The sequence below is a fragment of the Lepus europaeus genome, chromosome 3 (genome assembly GCF_033115175.1).
Source record: "Lepus europaeus isolate LE1 chromosome 3, mLepTim1.pri, whole genome shotgun sequence".
Classification (NCBI taxonomy): Eukaryota; Metazoa; Chordata; class Mammalia; order Lagomorpha; family Leporidae; genus Lepus; species Lepus europaeus.
In genome coordinates this window covers 146,993,513-147,018,115 of record NC_084829.1, presented here as the reverse complement: position 1 = coordinate 147,018,115, position 24,603 = coordinate 146,993,513, and the positions used below count along the sequence as shown (strand labels likewise).

The window sequence follows — 24,603 nt, the reverse complement described above, 5'->3', positions numbered from 1 at the left end:
AGGACCAGACCAGATGATTTCATGAGTCTTGTATGGCCCACAGTCCAGATGTTCCTCCCACCCTGCTTTAAAACACTATTTCTTGGGGCTGGCACTGTGGCACAGTGGGTTAAAGTCTGGCCTGAAGCGCCGGCATCCCATATGGGAACCGGTTCTAGTCCCGGCTGCTCCTCTTCTGATCCAGCTCTCTGCTATGGCCTGGGAAAACAGTAGAAGATGGCCCAAGTCCTTGGGCCCCTATACCCACATGGGAGACCCGGAGGAAGCTCCTGGCTCCTGGCTTCGGATCGGCACAGCTCCGACCATTGTGGCTATCTGGGGAGTGAATCAGCAGATGGAAGATCTCTCTCTCTGTCTCTACCTCTCTCTGGAACGCTGTCTTTCAAATAAATAAAATAAATCTTTAAAAAAACACTATTTTTCATTCTCTTCTGGAGCAGAATAGTTAGAGTTGGGGAGTTAGTTGGGCTAAAGGGACGTAGACTGGATGTTCAATCTGTCAGTGAAACAAAACACAATTTCTTATCTGTACTGAATTAGAGTCAATGATTTCACTTACACTTCTTTTATATTTAGCATAGTATTTAGTTCTTAGTGGGGACTCAACACATACTTGGTTGGATTTATTTTCAGAAATGGAATTATTGAAAAAATTCTTAAATTACAGTTGATCCAAGTTTATTTGTTTATTCATTTTTATTCAGGCCAGAATAGACATCAACCATCATTGTGACAATTATTTAATCTCTATGAGTTATTGTATGCTTCATATAGAAATTAGCTGTTATTTGGGGAAAAGTATATTTTGGGGTCTGCCTCATATAGGCTGCAGTCAGCTTGATTTCCTCTTTGGAGATCATCAAGATTTTTATTTATTATTGTTTAATCGACTGAATACCTTGACTTTTCTTCTGTCTCTACCCCAGCTTCCCTGGTGATGCTTACTACCTTATTCTTTGCCCAGATATTCCTCTCATTTCTATGTTTTCAATTTTCCTCTTTGGAAAGAAGGTATACTTTTAGAAATTCTCAAGTAAGGGTCCACTGAAGTTTTGTTAAACATTTGAGATTATGAAACAAAATTGAAATTCTATGTTGACATGAATTGAAATGTTACTAAAACAATTCAGATAATAAGAATTTTCAGGTTTTTTTTTTTTTGAAATATTTGCCTTCCTATTATGTTGCTAAGATGTAATTTTAGAATGTTTTTTATGTAACAAATTGTCTTTACTCAACTTACCCACTAGCAATCAGTGAAACCATTAGAATTTATCTGCTACAGGGAATGAATGATGTATTACAGCTGTATTTCACGTAATTAAAAAAAATCATCCATTGCCTTTTTTATAACTGAACATTTCATGTTATATGTATGGACTATGAGGTTTTGCTGAATTTCTCATCTGGAATTACTAATTAAAACCCTTTCTTAGTGTCCCTTCTGTTGCATTTGTCTAATTTTAGAGTTCCCACTTACCAAACGAGAAAATGAGCAGCCGACGGAAACGTGCTCTCCCCGTAAAGGTAGATGAAGAAAAGCAGCAGCAGCTCCGCTGGAACATGCATGAGGACAGAAGGAATGAAGCACTCACCTCAACTGATGATGAGTATCCATGCCCAGGTTCAGCCTCCTCTCCTGCTCAGTTCATCATCCTAGGTGATAGTTTAAAGAAAGAAGTGGCACATAGTGATAAAGAGATGTGTTCAACATCAGAGAGCTTCTCAAAATCAACTCTAAAAGAAGGGACTGTTGGCTTAAATTCCTCTTTGTCTGTAAAGTTGAATATTGTGGTTTCTCCCTATAATGTCGATAATTCTTGGAAAGCATTTCTGGGAGAATTAACTCTTCAGCTTCTTCCTGAACAGAGTTTAATTGAAAATTTTTCTGAAAGGAGTTTTACATTAACGAGTTCAGAGTCAAGCAATCAATTCTGGATTTATGTTCATTCAGAATGTGAAAATGTAGAGAAACAAGAAAAAAAACTCAAAGAACCAGTCAGTATTTGTGGCAAGGGTATTCTAGTGGAATCACCCCTCAGTTGTGAAATATTAGAAGATTTGGGATGGCTGCAAAAGAAGAGAAGAATACAACTTTACCAAAGACCAGAAGGAATTCACATTATCAAGGTACTCAGTTTCTCTGATTTTTTTTAATGTTCTTCTGCTTTTGTAGTCCATTTTAAAGTTAACTTAGAAAGGCTTGAAAGCTAGTGAGAAGCTTCTTGTTATTAAGTTTCAGAGTATGCTTTATTTGGTATTTTGAATAACTATTTTAAAAAATATATTATAACCAGTAATTTCCAGAATGTACTTTTTTTGAGGAAATCTTTCTGATTGCTCCTTTCACTTCCTCTCAAAGTGGCTTGTTTTGGTCCTTATTATCTCATCCCATTTTATAACAATCATTTAATCATTTTTCTCTTTCCTATCTTACCTTTACAAATTTTATGTTGTTGAATAGTATAGTATTAATGTGAGTGGAATTCTGTTCTTTCCTACCTACAGAATTAAGTGTAATCTTTCTAGGCTAGCATACAGGTCCTGCATTTGATAGGCCATTGAGCCTCATTTATCTCTGCTTCTTATTTTGTCCTCCACATTCCCAATTGATTTGTTTTCTGCACACACCCTACTGTCTTTCTATATATTTGCATTTGCTCTCAATGTTCCCTCTGTCTGGACTGTTCCTTTCCCTTGGCTAGTAACTCTTGGTCATTCTTTCAATATTCAGTTCAGATCTTTTCCTAAACTGCCTGGGCAGTGTTATGTGGTCTTTCCCCACAGTATCTAATGCATATTATATTTTTGTCTCGTCCATTTAGAGTATACTTGCATTTTAGATTTTTCCTCCTTATTAAACTATGAACTCTCTTATCATAGCCTAGTAAAGGGTTTGATATCTAAGAAATTGTAAATTAATGAGTTTTTTTTTTAAAATATTTATTTATTTGAAAGAGAGATAATGAATGAGTTTGTAATTTATTTCAGGCTCTACCATTGACTTGCCATGTATTTTTATATGAATCATTTAAATGCTCTAATTTCGGCTTCTTTCCACATGAAATATAAGTAATACCTGTAAAGACAGGATTCAGAACACACTCACAGCCAGACCAGGTTTATGCAGAGAATAAGCCTGGGAAGGACCCATTCCCAGGAATGAATGGCAGAGCGGCATAGCAGATACCCAGCAGGGAGAGCATCTTCCTTACAAACTATTGGCTTATATAGTACAAAGCAGTTGGGAAGGGCTTTGTGGTATGGGCTAAGGCTGAACTCCAGTGAGAGCTGGGAGAGCTTGGAGTAGAGTGGTTTGGGAGGGTAGAGAGCTTAGACTGATGGCTGGACTCTCAAGATAGTAGTGTGTCCAGTGGTTGAGGCAGGGCAGCGCTGGTCTAGATAGGGTGGGACTAAGCTAACAGGATAAGGCTGGGCCAGCTGAACAATGCATGGAAATGGAGGCCTGCTTGCTGTCTTGCAGGTGAGGGGCCAAAATGGATCTAGGGCGTTTGTCCTTGCTTCATCCTCCTGACTCTGACTGTAGGTAGGGAGCAGGGGCACTGATTTCTTTCTTGCTACTTCCTGCTGATGGCGGGCATTGTTGTGGGTTAGGATGTCTGTACTCTGGATTGGATTGATTGGAGAAGAGCAGTCCTGTGTTCCTTTGTGATGGCTCAGGATGCAGCAGTTACCTGTTTCTGTAGAAACTTTCAAAATGGTAATTAAGCATGGTAGGAATAGAAGCACTGTGACTGTGAGGAGGAATGGGGAGAGTTGAGACATCAACCATGGTTGGAAAGATGGCCAGGGGCCGGCGCCGTGGTGCAGCAGGTCTGCCTGAAGTACCGGCATCCCATATGGGTGCTGAGTTCTAGTCCCAGCTGCTCCTCTTCTGATCCAACTCTCTGCTATGGCCTGGGAAAGCAGTGGAAGATGGCCCAAGTCCTTGGGCCCCTGCACCTGTGTGGGAGACCTGGAAGAAGCTCCTGGCTCCTGGGTGCGGATTGGTGCAGCTCTGGCCGTAACGGCCAGTTGAGGATGAGCCATCCATTGGATGGAAGGACTCTCTCTCTCTCTCTGTGCCTCTGCTCTCTCTGTGTAACTCTGACTTTCAAATAAATAAATAAATCTTTAAAAAAAAAAAAAAAAAGGTGTCCACAGCCAAAATGATGAGCAGGAACTATTTTGAGAACGGATTTCAGTAGCCCACTTTTTTGTGCCTTTGATCCCCTTTCTTACCACCCTGACTTGTTGCTGTAAAAGCAGCATTCTTCACCCAGAAAGAGACAAAGCCCTCCTTTTTCAGAGTTAGGAGGTATAATCTTTGGTGGTTTAAGGACTACTGCTGCCAAGGAGTCTGCCTGGTCTTGGACGGGAGATAATTGTTATGTTGGGTCATCTAGGTTTTCCTTGAGTGAGCGAGATATGTCTTTAATCCTGTTTGCCTTGTCTGCTGAGATTGCTCATCCAGCCACTCCTGTCCCAACTCCTGCCAGTATACCCAATGTAATTAACAAGGGGGTAAGTCCAAAATCCCTTGTCACACTGCTGGTTAGAGGGATAGAGAATAGTTGGTCTAGAGTATAGGACAAAAGGGTAAATAAGAATGAGAGTACAGGTCCCTGTCTAGTTAGTGGGAAGGCAGATATATTCCTGATTGCTTCAGAGAAAGAACACTTCTGCTTTGTTTAGTGTGTACATGCTGGCAAAGAGCTGTGGGTTGGAGTGAATCTGGCCTGCTTTTAATCCTGGTTCCCACATTCCTTCCCTCTGCTTATGGAAGCTCTGGCTGCTGACAGGGGTTGTAGTGACCACTGCTCTGGCTTCTTTAAGCTGAGTAGGAGTTAAGGAGGGACCCATGGTCAAAACAGGGTTCCAGCAGAAGGTGGCCTCTTAGGGGGCTGCAGTGCCAACTCCCAGAAATCGTCTCTGAGGTTTCACATGCTTGGTCGCAAGTCTGGGGAGACAACTCTTAACAAGCAGATTAAGTACACTGAGTCCAAAACAAAGGATAGAATCATTACTAGAGGACCTAGAAAAGACCACTATCTAAATCAGGAGAAAGTTTTCCCTTTGAGGCAAATAGAAACTGACAGGAGGGGCTTGATAATAATCAGATGGGTGTTAAGACCTGGCCAGTTTTATGTGAGTCCTAAACCTCTCTCTTCTCATGGAGTACTGGAAGAGACGTTACAAGGGAGGTATGAATCTCTTTAGGGAAGACGTTCCATTGATTCCCATTACCTGGCTGATCTGAGAAGAGAGCTGGCCCGAAATGGGGGTATGGAATATGCGACATCTCTGAAAGGAAATTGACAGTTCTGCCTGCAGCGTTACTTGCCCTAGGCCACCCTCTCCATTGCAGTGGTTACTTTGGAAGCTGGGAAGGGTGAACGGCTTTTTCAACTTAGGGAGGGCCAACAGTCTGCAGCTGTGCCTTGGGAGTCCTTCGATCCCAAGGCAGTTCTGTTTCCAGGGGTCCACTTCGTAGCAGAGCTGACAGGGCTCTTCTGTCATGACTGCTGTTTGCCCAAAGCCTTGGCCTTCCACATCAAAAACTGGTACCCTTTGGGGGTGGACTGGCCTTGTTGGGTCTCCTTGATGGCAGATCACTGTGTAAAGCTGTTATTAATTGGCCTGTCACCTATCTTTACGCTGTTCCTGTTGCCTAGCTTGCTCATTTTCTTTTTGGTCTCTGGAAAAGCAGACCAAAGAGGCAGCTTTTAGGATGTCAGTCAAGGGGGTGCTCAGTCCCATCCCTAATTTTGAAAGTTTCTTTTAATACCATGGTGAACTAAAAAGCCATGTTCATGGGCAAATTCTGACACTTTGTATTTCCCTGTGAGTTAAGATAGTGCCCATGAGGAGAACTTTGTCTTTTATATATTATGAGGTCATCAGTAAAACTTTTTATCTCTTCCTTAATTTCCTTCGGAAAAAGTTGGTGGTGGTGGGGCCAGTATACTGTGCTCATGGCAAAATAAACTAGCTGTGAAATCGTAATTGTAATTTAAGCTTATATTTTTTGGCTATGGTATGTGGTGTTTTATATGTGTCCAGGCATCATTACAGAAAAAAAATTAACCATACCTTTTATAAGATCTGGGAATCAAACTATACATCCTGATAGAGAGTCCTTCAGAATAGAGTTGTTTTCCCACCTTGAAGAGAATAAAGGAAAGATGAAACAGTAAGTCGGGCCTCCCAGATTGCTTATTCTCAGTAACTTAATATCAAGTGAAAACTTAGCAAGTAATTTTTGAACTGTCAAATATCAACAAGTTATAAAAACATTTGCCAAAAGGCCCAACACCTTCTATGAACTTTAAGGCAAGAGTATATGTATTTGGAAACATTTATCTTTTACTAACTTATTTTTTTAAACAATTATACTTAAATTATCTAAGACCTAGATTCAGTGATTGAGTTCTTAGGTTTAGGCTTTGGCCTTACCTAGCCTTGGTCCTCATAGACATCTGGGGAATTACCAGCAGATAAGAGCTCTAGTTATGTTCAGTCTCTCTTTCTCTCTCTCAAAAAAAACAAAAAAAAAAGTAAAAATAAAAATCAAATGAGATATGTAAGTGAATGTACTTTGTATACTATAAAGCAGGTTACTATACCTTCATGATAACTCCTTTAAAAAAAGAAGTTGTAAAATGTTGATTTCATCTTTGTTTAACTGAATATTATATTTCTCATCAAAGGAAGGAAGGAGAGTAGGAAGGAAGGAGAGGAGGGAAGAAGGGAAAGAGGGAAGGAAGCAGAGAATATCACTACATTCTTCGAATTTTATCTATAAACTACATTGAATCTGTTCTCATGTTAATATCACATTGACATGAAAAAATAAAGTAAAAATATTCACAAAAACAATTGCAACTACATTGAATCTTTTCTCATGTTAATATATTAACATGGAGCCGGCGCCGTGGCTCAACAGGCTAATCCTCCGCCTTGCGGCGCCGGCACACCGGGTTCAAGTCCCGGTCGGGGCACCGATCCTGTCCCGGTTGCCCCTCTTCCAGGCCAGCTCTCTGCTGTGGCCAGGGAGTGCAGTGGAGGATGGCCCAAGTGTTTGGGCTCTGCACCCCATGGGAGACCAGGAGAAGCACCTGGCTCCTGCCATCAGAACAGTGCGGTGCGCCGGCCACAGCGCACCTACCGCGGCGGCCATTGGAGGGTGAACCAACGGCAAAAGGAAGACCTTTCTCTCTGTCTCTCTCTCACTGTCCACTCTGCCTGTCAAAAAAAAAAAAAATATATATATATATATATATATATATTAACATGGAAAAAAAAAGCTGTTGTGAGGCAGGTGTTTAGTGTAATGGTTAAGACCCCCTCATTGCACATCAGAGTACCTGAGTTCCATACCCAGTTCTGACTCTTGGCTCCAGCTTCCTATTAATGCAGGCCCTGGAAGGCAGCAGCAGTGATGACTCAAGTAATTGGATCCCCCCCACATGGGAAACCCTCTGAGTTCTCAGGGCTGGGCTTCAGTCTGACTCAGCCCTGTCTGTTGTGACTTTTTGGAGAGTGAGCCAGTGGATTGGAGCTCTTTCTTTCTGTAATATAAAAAAGAAAGCATATTCATCAATAGCCTGATAATTTCAGAATTGACATAGGAAAAAAATATTTTGAGGCATTACATTGCAGTGAATTCTTCCCTGGGACATGAAATTATGTATTATTGAAAGTAAAAATAAGTAGAGATGTGATAGGTACAGATTTGGTGTTTGTGGGGCAGATAATTTGAATACCTTTAGAACTGTGATTCTAAAAGATGTTTTTTTCTTATGTCTTTCTAAAGAGTAGTATAATCTAATGAAATTGTTTTATGTTGATTGATTATTTATAGGTTGGAATTTATCTTTTGGAAGCTGGCCTAGCAAAACTGGACTTTTTCAGTGATGCAAATTCAAGAATGAAAAAGTTCAATCAGCTCATGAAAAGAGTGATAGAAAAGTTAAATAATGTTATGGTTCCAGGTAACTTTTAAAGTCAATTCTAAAATTGCTATTACATAAGAGTTATGGATTCCCCTTCCCCCAATTCCTAGATACAGCAACCAGAAAAATGGGTAATAAAACTGTGATAAAAATTAAACAACCTCTGTAAAATCACTGTTTGGCAAAATTATACTTATTTGAAATTGCCTCCATAATGTAATTTAATTCTTTACTGTTTTTGCTTAACACTATGCTTAGCTTATAGTAAGCCTTTAAGAAATGTTTGTAGGATAAGTATGCAAGTCAAAAAAGCTGAGCTGGTTGGAATTTTTGGATTATTCCTACGCAAAATTCTGTCACAGACAGAGCTTCTTGGCTGGCCTTTTTCCACCTCTCCTTTGCAGTCTGACAGATAATCAAGAGTGTGGTTCCCATAAAGTCTGAGTGACTTCGCTGTGTTTCTTGGCAAGACATTGAATCCTTGGTCATGACTGCAGTTTCAGAGTTGTCTGCCAAGTCACCAAGGCGTAGTGTGGATGGCTTGGTACAATCCAACAATACTTGAAAAGCAGCTAAATTATCTCCAGTCTTCCTGTTAGTGGGCCAATAGTATTTCAAGTGTGAATTATAAAACATTTGGAATATTTAGAAAATCAGTTTCTGAGCTTGGTTTTTGATATGTTTCTTTAGTACATTCTTAAGCTTCTAGCACTAATAATATTAAATCATTTTGTAAACTAGAGACATGAGGAAGAAAATCTCTGGTTTCAGGTTAGAAGAAATGCTTTTTAATTACATCTAAAGTTTTTAAAGTTACAATAAGAATTCCAGAATTCTGCCTATCAAAAATAATATAATTTAAAAATTTAAAACATGATTTCTAAGGGAAGCTACAAATTTAATTATAGTAACAGTCTGAAGTAGCCAAGCATATGCTCATGCCCTAATTGTGAAGTTTAAAAAGTTCTACATGGTATGACTTTTTGTTGAATAAAAGTCATTTTTTGGTACAATTTTAGTTATAGACTATATGAGTTATTTCCTGTAAAAGTATATAGGCCTCTTTGAAAAAAAATCTGGAATAAATGGTTCATATCTTCACCCTGAAAGAATTAATGTTTTTAGTAAGGAATCAGCTGAAAGAGATTTGTAAATTTATTCAGAGATTTTTTTTTCATGTTATAATAAGCCCAAGTGTTCTTTTACAAAGCAATTGTGTTCACCAAGTGAATCTGATATTCTTACAGTTTTGTGTTATAGCTTAAGCACTTATTTCCTAATTGGCTGCTACTGCTGCCAAATGCTATCCTTTTTTAGCATAAGAAATAGAATAGGAATTTTTCTCCCTTTTTTTAATTATTAAGATTTATTGACTTATTTAAAGGCACAGAGTAGAGATCTTCCATTTAGTGGTTCAATCAGCAAATGATCACAATAGCCAGACCTGGGTCAGGCTGAAGCCAGGAGTCAGGTACTCCATCCTAGTCTCTCAGATGGATGGCAGGGACCTAAGCACTTCAGCTATCTTCTTTGTCCAAGGCACAGTAGCAGGAAGTTGGATCAGAAGCTGAGTAGCCAGGAGTCACTCATATATGGAATGTTGACATCTGAAGTTGTGTCTTAACCTGCTGCACCACATCAGCCCCAGTCTTTGTCTTTTTAATCATAGAAAGTTAATGTGTAAATGTGAATGTTTTAATGTTAACATGTAAAAGTTAAATAAGTGTGTCAGCTTCTCTGAGGGTCTATAGAAACAAGACAACCTTGCTCTCAATGGGGGAGGGACAGATATACCTGAATAATGGTAGTACCAGATAGATTGCAATATACTGTTGTATCCAAAGTATTAAAGATTTTGCAGACACAGAGGGGAATATTATTTCCAGTCAAAGAAAATACTGTGAAAAAGTAGTAGCTGGATTATCTTAATAAGTGAATAATAATAGGGCCTTCTAATCACAAAACACACTGAGCAAGGCTCTCAAGTTGAGTAAATGGTATTTTCTTAGAATAAGAATTACTTGTAGTTACAAAAGGTGGATTGGCTTTTGAAGACATTTATTGTTGGATATACAGATGTGTTAGAAGAGGATGAGGACAGTTCAGAGAGTGAGCCAGAGGGACAAGACATTGATGAACTCTATCACTTTGTGAAGCAAGCACATCAACAAGAAACACAGTCTGTCCAAGTGGATGTCCAGCATCCTGCATTGATCCCTGTGTTGAGACCCTACCAAAGAGAGGCCGTCAACTGGATGCTACAACAAGAACATTTCAGAAACACTCCTGCTTGTGGCAAGTATAAAATGCTTAATGAAAGGCAGATGGATGAGAAGATTACATGAAAGAGATTGAGGATGGGGAAATTGACAATTAAAGTATATTGAAAATATGAGATAGAATGGGTGTTACTGTGAATAAATTATTTGCTAAGAAATCCTCCAAAAGTAAAATCAAGAAAAATTCATTTGTGAATATCCTGATTCATAAATGTTTGACCATTTTTTTCCTGATAAAGGCTACCTTCATTGGACTTTTTATTTATTTATTTATTTTAAGACTTATTTATTTATTTGAAAGTCAGAGTTACACAGAGAGAGGAGAGGCAGAGAGAGAGAGAGGTCTTCCATCTGCTGGTTCACTCCCCAGTTGGCCACCATGGCTGGAGCTGCGCCGATCCAAAGCCAGGAGCCAGGAGCTTCCCTCCAGGTCTCCCAGGACTTGGGCCATCCTCCACTGCCTTCCGAGGCCATAACAGAGAGCTGGATCAGAAGTGGAGCAGTTGGGCCTTGAACTGGCGCCCATATGGGATTCCGGTGCTTCAGGCCAGGCCGTTTTAATCCACTGTGCCACAGCGCTGGCCCCATGGACTTTTGAAAAACCAAGAAATTTATTTACATGTTTTTCCAGCTAAGAATTCCCTTTAGGATCTGGTCAGACAGCAGTCTTACTAGTAAATTTGTAAGGAACTTTTCACAATTTGATGAAGAATGTTAGCAACACACAGCAGTTTATAAAAGTGGGAGACATACACCACTTACCCAATTTTCCTAGATTTTCATTTTTTTCTTTGGGCTTCAAAATAAATAAGAATAAAATGTCTTCTGTTGGGTGTTTTCATGAAAGTATATTTTGGGGAGGTATTTACTTCTTTATCACTATCTTTTAAGGAATAGGCACAAAATGAGGTATTTTTACATAATTCTTGGGAGTGATTATTGATTTCAAATATTTCCCGTTCTACTTATATAGATTTCTTTTAGCTAATTATGAATAACTGTTATTTCTCCTATGTGTTCTACCTTATACTTTCTTATCCATTGACCTCCTTTTTTAACTTTTTGTTTTGGATAATAAATATTAATACATAGACAATATTATTTCAACCCATTCTTCCTGCCACCACATTTTAACTTACTTTGAAGTAAGTCCCATATACCTTATCATTAGTTATGTTTCTGTTTATTTCATTGAAAGATAAGGATTCTTTGAATGTTTAAAAAAATCTATAGTAAAAGATTTTAAAACCAGTAAATCCTTAGTATCATCCAATCACTGTCTTACTGCTTTCCCTATCCAGAAAGTTCCCTCATAGCCTAGTCAATATTACTTCAATCCCTTTAGGAGGTAACTACCAAAACATAAATTAGTTTTGCCTATTCTTGAAATAACAAGGGAATTATATTATATGTGTACTTTGGGTGAGTGGGTGAGAGCTATTCCTCTTTCTGTATAATGTTTTAAAAACATAGCCATGCTGCATGTATAAGTGACTCATTCTTTTTAATCCACAGACCAGATTTTTTTCATTAAATCCTCATCTGTCATTTAGCATTTCCTCTGTCTCCACAGTTCCCATAGATTGGAGCTTTTTCTATTTTAATATTTTCATTTCATAAGTGGTATGTATCTGTATTTCTGTGTCATCTAGTAATCTTATAAAAGAAAACAAAGATAACCTTGCTTCAATGGCTATATTTTTCTTTAGAAAGTACCCTGCACTTCTTATGGCGAGAGATTGTTACATCAGAGGGTTTGAAACTCTACTATAATCCATACACAGGCTGGTAAGACAAAATTTTATTTATGTACTTGATTTAAAAAAATGAGGAACTATATGAGTCATTTATGGTAATATGTGTTTTACCTTAGCAGTACCTCAAAAAAGATGTTAAAATCTTTATTAAACATTTTTATAGTTAGGATAGACTTAGAATTAGTATCACGTCATTTTTCAGTAAATAAATGAAGAATAGCAGTTGTAAGATGCTTAATTATCAGGATTTAAAGAGAGACTATTCTCAGTAAAAATGTTACCTTGTTTACTGTGAGCCAGTTTTGACATTTTTCATTAAATTTGTCCATTTATATTATAAATAGTTTTGGGAATAATTAAACATAATTACTGAATCAGTAGTTATTGCCTTTCACTTTTTTTATTTTTAGTTTCATAAAATTCACAGAAATGGGGGCCAGACATGTTTCCTTATAATTATAGAAGAGAAAAAATGGAGGATTACGAATACTGCTTTTGTTTCAGCAGACTTAGGCTATATTTTGATTATCACATTTCTTATATTCATGGTCAAGGGATTGGAAGTATTTCATTCTAAAATATAGTTTCAATAAAAGTAGCCTTTATGCGTTTCTTACAGTGTTCTTGCAAAGTAGCAGGATAATTTTTATTTATATTCCTGTGATGCGTTTTTCTTGTTTTTTCTTTTAGTATCATCCGTGAATACCCAAATTCTGGGCCACAGTTGCTTGGTGGGATCCTAGCAGATGAGATGGGTCTCGGAAAGACAGTAGAGGTTTTGGCTCTGATTCTGACACATACTCGACAAGATATTAAACAAGATACTCTCACTCTTCCTGAGGTAGGAGGAATACTGTAGGGCGTGGGAAGGCAGGGAACATATGTTCTCAGAAAGCATCATATGTTGAACGTTTGCTTGGCACTTTAGTCAACACTTTCTGTTCACTCTGCAGTTAATGATTTATATCATCTTCAAGTGGTCACAGAATGGGCTGTTTGTGACCCAGCAGGGATTGTTAGTGATATTGGCCAACTATGAAGGAGCTATGTAGTCACTGCCTAGGCTTCCTAGTTGTTGGTAGAGAAATTCCTCTACAAAAATACTATTGACTCCTCCAGTGCTTGGTCATTACCAAAAAAACTCCCATTTTTTTTAATAACCTTTTAAAAATATTAAATCTGTGATATGTAAATCTTAGAATCTAATAATTAAAACATTGTTAAAGCATAGGTAGCTTAGTATAAATAGATTGTTTTTTGAAATAAATTCTTAAGTCCCTTTCCCAAAATGTATAATTGTGTTTAAAAATATGAAATATAAAGTTTACAAAAAATAAAAAATTTACTGAGGCTTATTCATAGCATATATTTTCCAATGGTGAACTCTGAAGTCAGCACATTAGATCATGCTAAAATAAAGCTGTTGTGTTAAGAATATAACTGTAATTAGGTTCCCCTAGTGCCCACTAGGCTCCCAGCATTTAGGATTTTGTGAATTTGTGATAGAATCAAGTTTGTAAAGTTAGCTTTTCTGGTTTGAGTAGAAAAGTAACTGGGAGAGTGTAGTTTTAACTTTTAATAACTTCTTTCTAGGATTTCCTCCTCTGCATATTTTAACATCAACTTGTTTTCAGTATTAGTATAAATTCAATGGGTTCAGTTTATTTTTTAGTATCCTTTAGAAAATTACTTATAGCAAATCTGCACTTGACATTTAGGTAATTTAAGATAATATTGTACAATTTTAAGAAGTGATATCACAAGCTTTGAAGTAAAAAATAAGATTTGTATATATGTATAAAATATTTAGCTTTTTCTTTTTTAATTTTTTACAACTGTTTCATATTTCCTTAATTGAAAGAGGGTTGATTTTAATACTTCAGAATACTAAAAGTAAAACACTATATGACTACTGATTGTTGTTTATATCAGGGAAAAGTAGTGAATTATTTTGTTCCATCCCATTGTTTTGGAGGAAAAGTAAAAGACACAGAAACCCAAAACGTGGAATTTGAACCAAAAGAAAAAATTCATTGTCCTCGTAAGTATGATATCTCTTAAAGAAATCACCTTCTTACATTTGTCTTTGTATTAATTCTTACAATCATTAGTGATATAATTTTGGTGAATGATTGCTTTTATAATTATTTGTATACATGGGTCCAATTAATATTAACAAAAGTAAAGATTTATTTATTTTTTTAAAAGATTTATTTGCTTATTTGAAAGGCAGCGTTACAGAGAGGCAGAGAGAGAGAGAGAGAGAAGTTTTCTATCTGCTGGTTCACTCCCCAGATGGCCGCCACGGCCGGAACTGTTCCAATTCGAAGTTAGAGCTAGGAGATTTTTCCTGGTCTCCCACATAGGTACAGGAGCCCAAGGACTTGGGCCATCCTCCACTGCTTCCCAGCCCACAGCAGAGGGCCGGATTGGAAGTGGAGCAGCCTGGACTCGAACTGACGCCCACATGGGATGCCAACACTGCAGACAGTGGCTCCACCCACTACATCACAATGGGACCCAGATTTATTCTTTCATTTGACTTGATTTAGGCAGTTCTTACTCAGTCTGTAATATTTAAATTTCTTTAGCTTAACATTTTACCTGAGTTTATTCTCAAGAATAGCTACTTCAGATTCTGCTACCAAATGAGTACTTTCCTTATTAATGGTAGCATTTACAAAATGATTTTGAGTTTTCTCTTATCATTTTAAATGATTGTTGTTTTATGATTAACAAATTCAAGTAAATAATTCTTCCCTACTTCCATTAATTTATTTCTTAATGTGATAAGATAAATTTCTATTACATAGTCTTCAGAATGGTATTATACTGCATTAAATTCCTGATTTATTTTTTAACTTGATCCTCAGTACAGTTTAACATGAGTTTTGCTTTCTTTATGTTTTAATTATTTTGACTGAGTTAATGTATCCTTTTATACTTAGCTACACGTGTGATGATTCTGAAAGCTGTGAAAGAAATGAATGGGAAAAAAGGAGTTTCCATCCTTTCTATCTATAAGTATGTCAGTTCTATATACAGATATGACGTTCAGCGGAATAGGAGTCTCCTGAAACGAATGCTGAAATGTTTAATTTTCGAAGGTCTTGTGAAACAGATCAAAGGTCATGGTTTTTCTGGGACTTTTACATTGGGGAAGAATTACAAGGAAGAGGATATATGTGATAAAACCAAAAAGCAGGTAACAGATCTTTTAAGTAACTATATGTGATGCATTATACAGGATAAGTTGACAGATCCCATCTTGACACAGAAGCACTTAAATATCTAAAGCAAAACAAAAAACTAGTTAGAAAAAGCACTTTATAGCTATTACTTGGGTTTCCTGCTTTTTGCATATCAATTCCAGGGGAGCAGAAACTTTATTTTGGTTACCATTAAACTCAAAAAAGAGTGCTAGCCATATAACAAGTATGCAGTAAATGTTTATTGAGGGAATTCTACAATGAGTTGGTTAAGCATATTATAGAGTTTAAGATAACTCTTCTGTTCTCATTATAATACTTTTAGCACTTTGAAAGTTTGTTCCATACTTTAAAATATTAATAATACTTTGAATTTTTATATGTAATTTAAGTCATTTATATAAATTCTCATTTTATCCATGTCATCATTGTATATAATTTTTACATTTTGTTGCTTCTATCAGCCAGTAATTTTTAGGAAGAAAGGTATAATATTCGTAGAAATAGAGAAAAGTAATTAAATCAACCCAAGATGAAGAGTACTAGTTTGGGTACTGTGAAACAAATAGCAGACCAATGAAAGTTCATGTTCTGGAGTTGAGAGTGTCCTCAGCAATGTGCTTCTGTGGCTTTATTAAACCTGCTGCCACCAAAAGAAGACAGTGTCTAATTAATGCCATTGATTCTGCATTAAGTGTCTGACTTCTCTGACCTCAATTCTAACATCGCTCGGAGGAATCTATTTCTAATCTACTTGCCCATCAAACCCCTACTATGTTATGTACCCCTGTTAGGAATTCCTAGAGCATCATTTGGCTTTGTTACTGTTAACTAGGGCCTAAATAATGCTCATATTTGTATTTTCATCATCTAAAATATCACCTAATGTAGAATTGACATTCAATAAACAAGTGCAAGGGACACAAGCAGAAAGAGAAAGAAAGAAGGAATTGATTATTAGTTACAGTAACTAGTAGATTATCCTTTCTCTGTTTTCAGTGCTGTATCTTAGTACTTGGTATTTGTAGTTGCCAGAGTTTGTACATTTCTGTACTTTAATTGTTTTTTGATTCAGGCAGAAGCTACCAAAATCTGTTACTCCATTTTTGTTTCTAGACTTTTATTGTTTTTGTTTTTAAAGATTTATTTATTTTTTATGTATTTATTAGGAAGTAAGAGCTACAGAGAGAGAGGGAGACACAGAGAGAGAGATTGGTCTTCTAACTGCTGGTTCACTCCCCAAATGGCTGCAACAGCCAGGGCTGGGTCAGTTAGGAGCCAGGAGCTTCATCCGGGACTCCCATGTGAGTGCAGGGGCCCAACCACTTGGGCATCTTCTGATGCTTTTCCAGGCACTTTAGCAGGAAACTGGATCTGAAGTGGAGCAGCTGGAACTCGAACTAGTGCCTACATGGGATGCCTGTGCTACAGATGGCAGCTTAACCTGCTTGCCACAACGCCAGCGCCATTTCTTGTCTTTATTCTCTCCAAATCATGCTTGTTCAGTAGTAAAACTTTCCTTTTGTTTTACCCCTATAGACTATGGGGAGAGTTACTACAAAGGGCAGATTGGAATCCACACAATCAGGAATCAGTCTCCTTAGGGAAAAAGGTAGCAAAAACTGGGTACTGGATTTTTTTTATAAAGCATCTATATTGTCAGTTTAATTTCATAAGTGTAATTATATTGAAATAAATTAATTAAATGGTGCTCTCTCATAGGTAATAGGAAGTCCAAGAAAAATTCAGAAAGAAACCAGAAAATCAGGGAACAAGGACACAGATTCTGAATATTTGCCATCAGACACCTCTGATGGTGATGATCATGATGATGATGATCCTTATTACTATTATTATAAGAGCAAGAAAAATCGTAGTAAATTGAGGAAAAAGCTTGTTCTCTGCACACAAAAAAGAAAAAGTCAGCCTAACATCAATTGCAATTCACAAGATAACTGTCCAGCCACAAGTGAATCTGGGATAACTGATGTTACCATGTCTGAGAGTACTCATGAAGTCCAACAAGAATGTGAAGCAAAGGAACAAACTGAATCTCTAACCCCTGCTCGTGGTGATGGGCCACATTCTAATGCTACTCAGATTCCCCATAATACCTCTGACTATCGTTTTGAGTGCATATGTGGTGAACTGAACCAAACAGACCAAAAGGCTCGTGTTCAGTGCCTGAGATGCCACCTGTGGCAACACGCAAAATGTGTGAATTATGAAGAGAAGAATCTGAAGATTAAACCTTTTTACTGCCCCCATTGCCTTGTTGCAATGGAACCAGTATCAACAAGAGCAACTCTGATTATCTCACCAAGCTCTATTTGTCACCAGTGGGTGGAGGAAATCAATAGGCATGTGAGATCATCATCTCTTCGAGTCTTGGTAAGGCAGTTAGGGCTTATGAAGGATGGGGAAGTGTAAATTTTTACTTCTTCATGATAGACTTTATAATCTTTGTTGCTATGTTGTTTACTCCAGAAATTAACTTAATGATATAATAACAACATTAAATCAGAGCTTGAGGAGGAAATGAGAGTAAGAAAGAAAATAGCAGACTATTTATTCTGTTATTTTTCTGACATCAAAATTTCAGGAGTTCAAGTACTTTGAGTATGGATATATGAAAGCATTGGAAAAAAATTCTTGATGACTTAAGTAATATTTTTAGTATGAGTTTTATATTCTGAGATAAATGCAATCCTGAGGCAGTATTGTGTATTTTAGGTACTTGTCTGATTTGCCCTGAGCTACAGTCATCCTGTCAAACCTCAATTGCTTTATCTATTAAATAGGAACTTATTCAACAAATATTTATTATCTACTTTGTGTCAGGAACTGTGCTGAGTTCTAAAAATAGAATTTTATTACATACTTGTATAGATTAAATGAGTTCGTAAAGTACTGGCACATTATTTCATTATTTATTAATATTTGTACTCTTCACTATCTTTGCTCTTCCTTTCTACACAAGTATTATCAAAAATTTTCTTTGTTTTAACCACTCTCATTGGCATGGAGAATACAGTAAAAAGTAAAATATAATTTTTACAATTGAGGAGCTCTGTTTTGTGTGGTAGGCAAACCTTGGTTTGAGTCTTAGCTCTATCAATTTGACTAAACTGCTTGACATTTCCTAACAACATGTAAATAGTATTGTTGAAATTTGGAAATAATAGTTAATTAATCTAGTATCTAAAATATAAGAGCATTTCATAAATAATGGCTCTTGTTTTTTTCTTTCATATTGTGTTTTTGCACATGCTATTGATTCTGTCTACTTACTTATCATTCCTTTCCTTTTCTTCCACCTGTGAAAATGCCTAACTGCTATTCATAACATACCTCAAATAATCTATTCTTGAAATTCACCTTCCCAGACATAAAGTTGGTCTTTCTACTGTGATTCTGTCACATTTATTTGTTACAAATTTTTTCACAGTGCTTAACTAGTCTTCCACACTAGACCATATCTTTTGCTAGAAAGATTTAGGATCTATCACACAGTATGTGAGGTCCTAAGGTAGTAGAAAGGGCTTAGTAAGGGTATAAATAAATATTTCATTTGTCTTTGATGAGTCTTTTTGCAATAACTATATCTGGCTGTTTATTTCCTAGGTATATCAAGGAGTGAAGAAAGATGGCTTTTTACAGCCTCATTTTTTGGCAGAACAGGATATAGTTATCATTACCTATGACGTCCTTCGTTCAGAATTAAACTACGTCGATATCCCGCATAGCAACAGTGAGGATGGACGTCGCCTCCGCAACCAGAAGCGCTATATGGCTATTCCCAGCCCCCTTGTAGCTGTGGAGTGGTGGAGGATCTGCCTTGATGAAGCTCAGATGGTTGAATGTCCTACAGTGAAAGTGAGAGTTTTTGCAAAATCTTTTTGAAGGCTGTGGAAAAAAACAGAATGGGGCTAGGGGGACAGGAGTACTTTAATAGTTTAAATATAATTAACCTACGGTATTGATATTGCTCAAAAGTTTGCTGTTATACACTACATTTGCTTTTCTCTTGTATGATGAACTATATAACACTTTGGAATTTTTTTGATACTCTGTGAATCATGGCTGTATGATCAGTGCTACGTATGTTTGAATGACATGTCAGTTTTTGTGTGATACAGATCAAAGTAAACTGGATTTAGGGACTTCTATAAGCATTTCTACAAACTGGCAAGCTAATCATGTAGGCTTTCGTAGCTTTGAACCAAAGTCAACTTTGGCTTTTTTTGTTTGTTTTAATGAGAGAGACCAATTGGTAACAGAAAATGCTATTTTGAAGGCTAAAATTTTCATTCAGCTTTATCATGTTCTGTATCTTCTTTGACCCCTCTATTATTTGAACCGAGTTTATAAATCATGTCTCAACACAATGGTTTACATCTGGAGAATGGATTGGTTTTGGAGATGTACCAAGTCTTTTAGGGCGCCTCATCATTCTGTGTATGCTTGTACTACCCCTGAATCCCAGCAGGCCACACTGCAGCTCCCACTAATGAGAACCGCTGTATTGGGAAACATTCCACTGAATGTTACATTCCACACTAAGTGTAATAACTACAGATTAGAAATAGATGTGTCGCACCTGAAGTGTAGCTCTTTGTAGACTTTTTTGTGAATAATTATGGGTCTGACTTCTGCATTCTTCCTTTTTTCTGATTCTATTTTGTACTTCTTTCTCACAGGCTGCTGAAATGGCTCGGCGTTTAACTGGGATCAACCGGTGGTGTATCAGTGGCACTCCAGTACAGAGAGGATTGGAGGGTAATGTGTGATTTCCTTGCATTTTTCCTATATTTCAAAAGGTAGATTATTTTGAGGAAAAATGCTGTTGTGCTTTACCTTTGAATTTGTAGTTGACTCCTAATAGTTTCAAGCATTTGTCTTTTAAATGAAACTTATTATTTTTCTGTTTGCATATATGAGGATAGATGTATAGTGTTTTTTAAGTTGAACAATTTTCATACTTGCTTAAATTTTGTGCATACAGATTCAGAGGTTGGCGCTGTGGTGTGGCAGGTAAAAATGCTGCCTGCATTTCTGGCATCCCATATGGATGCAGGTTCGAGTCCTGGCTGCATCACTTCTGGTCCAGCTCTCTGCTATGGCCTGGGAAAGCTGTAGAAGATGGCCCAGGTGCTTGGGCCTCTGCATCCGTGGGGAGACCTAGAGGAAGCTCCTGGCTACTGGCTTCTGATTGAGTGGCCCAGCTCTGGCCATTGCAAACATTTAGGGAGCGAACCAGAGGATGGAAGACCTCTCTTTATCTGCCTCTGCTTCTTTGTAACTCTGCCATTCAAATAAACAAATCTATCAAAAAAATACACATTCAAATTGAATGCAGTTTCAAAATAGTAGGTACAAAACAGAATCCAAAACAAATCTACCTGAAACAAAAGAAAGAAAAGAGAGATTGTTAATTTCATTTGACTCTATAAAAATAGGGATCATAATTTTCATTTTCTAGATCCATAAGTTTTGGAACCATAATTTTATTAATTATAAAATAATTAAAATAATTTAAAAATTAATTTAAAATGTTAATTATACCGTTATATTTCCTTCAACTAGTCTTCTTGGACATTTAGTTTGTGTGTACTCTTCTCCTACATACAGGTTTTAAAGAGATTATATCACTTTCTTTATTAGAAAAATTTATTTTAAACACCTTTATTCAAGTGTAAGATATGCAGGTGTTTTGAGTTCTTGTCACCATTTAGCAGATTCTTAAGCAATTTTTTAAAAAAGATTTATTTATTTACTTGAGAGGCAACTTACAGACAAAGAGAGGGAAAGACAAAGAGAGAGGACTTCCATCTGCTGATTGATCCGCAAATGGCTGCAGGAGCCAGAGCTGGGCCAGTCTGAAGCCAGGGGGCCCAGAAGCTTCTTCCACATGTCCCAGGTGGGTGCAGGAGCCCAAGGACTTGGGCTATTTTCTGCTGCTTTCCCAGGCACATTAGCAAGGGGCTGGATAGGAAGTGGAGCAGCTGGAACTCAAACTGGCACCCATATGGGATGCCAGCACTGCAGGCAGCAGCTTTACCCACAGTGCCACAGTGCCAGCCCCTGAAGCCAGGAGCCAAGAGCTTCTTCCTGGTTTCTCATGTGGGTGGAGGGGTCCAAGCAGTTGGGCCATCTTCTACTGTTTTCTCAGGCCATCAACAGGGAGCTGGACTGTCAGCTCGAACTGGCACCCTTATAGGATGCCAGCACCATAGGCAGATGCTTAGCCTACTGTGCCATAGCGCCAGCCCCCAAGTAACTTTTTTAAGAAATAGCTTTATTAAGCAACTTGTGATTGATATATCAGTGACACATAATAAAACTAAGTATATAAGTGTGAAATTTGAAAAGTTTATATATATATATGTGTTTATAGCTATGATTCTATTTCCACAGTAAGATTATCAGTCCCAAAAGTTTCCTCATGCTCAAAGAGACTTTTCCAAACTTTCTGAAATTTTACTTGTTTTTCTTCTTTACTTCAGTAACTGTCTTATTTTAAAACTTTTGTTCTTTTAAAGTGCATGTTTTTTTCTAGTTCTTGTATTGGGGATGTTAACCTGTGATTTACTACTCTGTTGTATTTGGGAGTGGAATTCTCAGTGGTTGTTTACTTTTCATTATTGATGAGGGATTCTTTTTTTTTTTTTTTTTTTTTTTAATTTATTTGACAGATAGAGTTAGACAGTGAGAGAGAGAGACAGAAAGAAAAGTCTTCCTTCTGTTGGTTCATCCCCCAAATGGCCGCTACGGTCGGAGCTACACTGATCCGAAGCCAGGAGCCAGGTGCTTCCTCCTGATCTTCCATGCGGGTGCGAGGCCTAAGTACTTGGGCCATCCTCCACTGCCCTCCTGGGCCACAGCAGAGAGCTGGACTGGAAGAGGAGCAACCGGGACTAGAACCCAGAGCCCATATGGGATCCCAGTGCCGCAGGCAGAGGATTAACCAAGTGAGCCACAGCTCTGGTCCCTGGATTATGGATTCTAAACCTTGACTGTATCAACATTTTATTCCAGATAATTTTTTGTTGAGGACTGTCTGCACCTTTTAAGATGTTTAGCTTTTACCTGCTAGATGCTGTTAGCACTGCTGCAATTCTGACACCCACAAATGTCTCTGGTGGACATGGTTATGGGGAACAAAATTGCAGCCTTCCACTTCAGTTAAGAATGATGATTTATTAATTAATAGTAACTCAGAGATCTTGTCAGTCCCCAACTGTCCACATACAGAATGAAGAAATGAGGGTAGGGTATTTTCATTTTGTTTCATCTTTTTTTTTTTTTTTTTTTAATTTATTTGACAGAGTTAGACAGTGAGTGAGAGAGAGAGACAGAGAGAAAGGTCTTCCTTCCGTTGGTTCACCCTCCAAATGACCACCACGGCCGGAGCTATGCCGATCTTAAGCCAGGAGCCAGGTACTTCCTCCTGGTCTCCCATGTGGGTACAGGGCCCAAGCACTTGGGCCATTCTCCACTGCCCTCCCGGGCCACAGCAGAGAGCTGGACTGGAAGAAGAGCAACTGGGACTAGAAACCGGCGCCCATATGGGATGCTGGTGCCGCAGGCGGAGGATTAACCAAATGAGCCACGGTGCTGGCTCCTTGTTACATCTTTTGTATGTTCCTGCAAACAGGCTAAAATCTTACTAGTTTACCTGAAAAGTCAAACAAATAAGAATATTGCCCACTCCACCTACCACTGCACTCCATGTCAGTAGAATGTACTCTCTTATATTATGTATAAAGTTTTGACTTTGGTGGATATATGAGTATAAACCTGCGTTCACATCCTGCTTTATTGTTGTATGTCAATAAATTTACTTAAACATTCAAATCCTTATTTTCTTAATTTTTGAAATAAAGTATTCTAAAAATTAATTATACTAAAATACATAAATCATTTAGCATAGTACTTGGCAGATATTAAATAATCAATGAACAGAAGCTACTTCTACTTCTAGTTTTGTTGTTTTTTCTTTTATGTAATCATTTACTTATTTTAGTTTCTTTGAAAGTGTTGATTTTAAATAGCAAGTGCTTTGCAGTACATTTGTTATTCTAATTATTCTTTGTGGATTGTGATCAGGAAAAATAGACAAAGTCCCTAACCTCATTTTTCTTACAGCTTAGAAAATGTATTAGTTAGGCATATCTTACATAGTTATCAAGATAACTCATAAATTCCAAAAATGTAAAATTCTAACTATATCAAGTTTCATAAGCAAGATATCTTATTTTATAACCTCGTGTACTAGGGATGCAGAAGAAAGTGAGCTGAACTGAGAGACTTAAACATTAACATGAGCTAAGAGGCAAAGAAAGAATTCTGTATTGTAGAGGGAACAGAAAATATAATGAACATATGGCAACAAGAGACTGAAAGAGAGTTAGTATGAATAGAGTACAAAGAGCTAAGAAAAACATTGTGTGTTGAGAAACTGAATAGTGGATATTAAAGGGACGATAGAGGAACCTGTAAGTCATGACATAATTTTATTCATTTTCTTAAAAACAACAGGAGCTAATGAAAGGGTTTAATCACAGTGGTTGTGGATTATTTTATGGTTGGATTTGTATTTTAAGAGATCTCTGTAGTTGCAGTGTGGAGAATGGTTTAGAAGATCACCAGAGTATATATAGGGATATCAGTAGATTTGCTGTAAGTCATCTAGGTATGTGGTACCAGCACTTTGGATTTGACCTAGCTTTGTCCTGAGTAAATAGAAAAGAGAAAACTGGGTAAGGAAAAATTAACAAAACTTGGTGATGAATTAGGAGATGCTAAGGTTTCTGACTTGCCTAAGTCTGTTGATGCAGACAATATTCACCAATGGAGAAGACCTAGAAGAGAAGTATGTTTGGGCAAAATGATTCTCAATTTGATTTTGGCATGTTGAGATTGAGGCAACTTTGGAGCTTCAAAGAAGTAACCTGTAGGCAATTGGATTGATATAGTTGAAAATGTAAGCTTGTGGATCTCTACCTATAAGCAGTAATGTTTTGGTTCTTTTAGATGTTACTAACTCCCAGGAACCATCAGAGCAACTTAAGGGAACCTAAATATTTGTTGGTCATTTTCAGAATCTATCTTGAAGGAAAGGCTATAGTTTTTTGTTTTTTTTTTTTTTAAATTAATTTCTTATGACTTCTAAGGAGAATATATGTACATTAAGAAAAATTTTAACAATACAAAAAAAAGAAAATTAGATCTACCCTTAACCTTCATTTGACAAAAAAAAAAACACATTCAGTCTTCTCTATGTAAATTGTTATATATTTGAGTTCATACTGCATACATAATTTTGTTCCTTTTTTTTTCATTTAACGTTACGTCCCAAGCAATTTTCCACATGTTAAAAAGTCATCCTAAATAGATAGAT

General features: G+C 37.2%; 1 protein-coding gene across 3 annotated transcripts in view; it reads left to right on the top strand.

The window, feature by feature from the left end:
* SHPRH (SNF2 histone linker PHD RING helicase) overlaps positions 1–24,603 on the top strand; it is a 109,112-nt gene that overhangs the window by 9,337 nt on the left and 75,172 nt on the right. For all 3 annotated transcript variants that reach the window (XR_009865526.1, XM_062186888.1, XM_062186886.1), the window contains exons 2-11: positions 1,468–2,130; positions 7,865–7,994; positions 10,032–10,250; positions 11,944–12,022; positions 12,682–12,832; positions 13,924–14,032; positions 14,940–15,196; positions 16,923–17,591; positions 18,825–19,076; positions 19,901–19,979. Coding sequence is in view for 2 of the 3 variants with exons in the window: in XM_062186888.1 (XP_062042872.1) it covers positions 1,492–2,130; positions 7,865–7,994; positions 10,032–10,250; positions 11,944–12,022; positions 12,682–12,832; positions 13,924–14,032; positions 14,940–15,196; positions 16,923–17,591; positions 18,825–19,076; positions 19,901–19,979 (2,584 nt within the window). In the remaining variant the exon portion in view is untranslated. The remainder of the gene's footprint in view (positions 1–1,467; positions 2,131–7,864; positions 7,995–10,031; positions 10,251–11,943; positions 12,023–12,681; positions 12,833–13,923; positions 14,033–14,939; positions 15,197–16,922; positions 17,592–18,824; positions 19,077–19,900; positions 19,980–24,603) is intronic.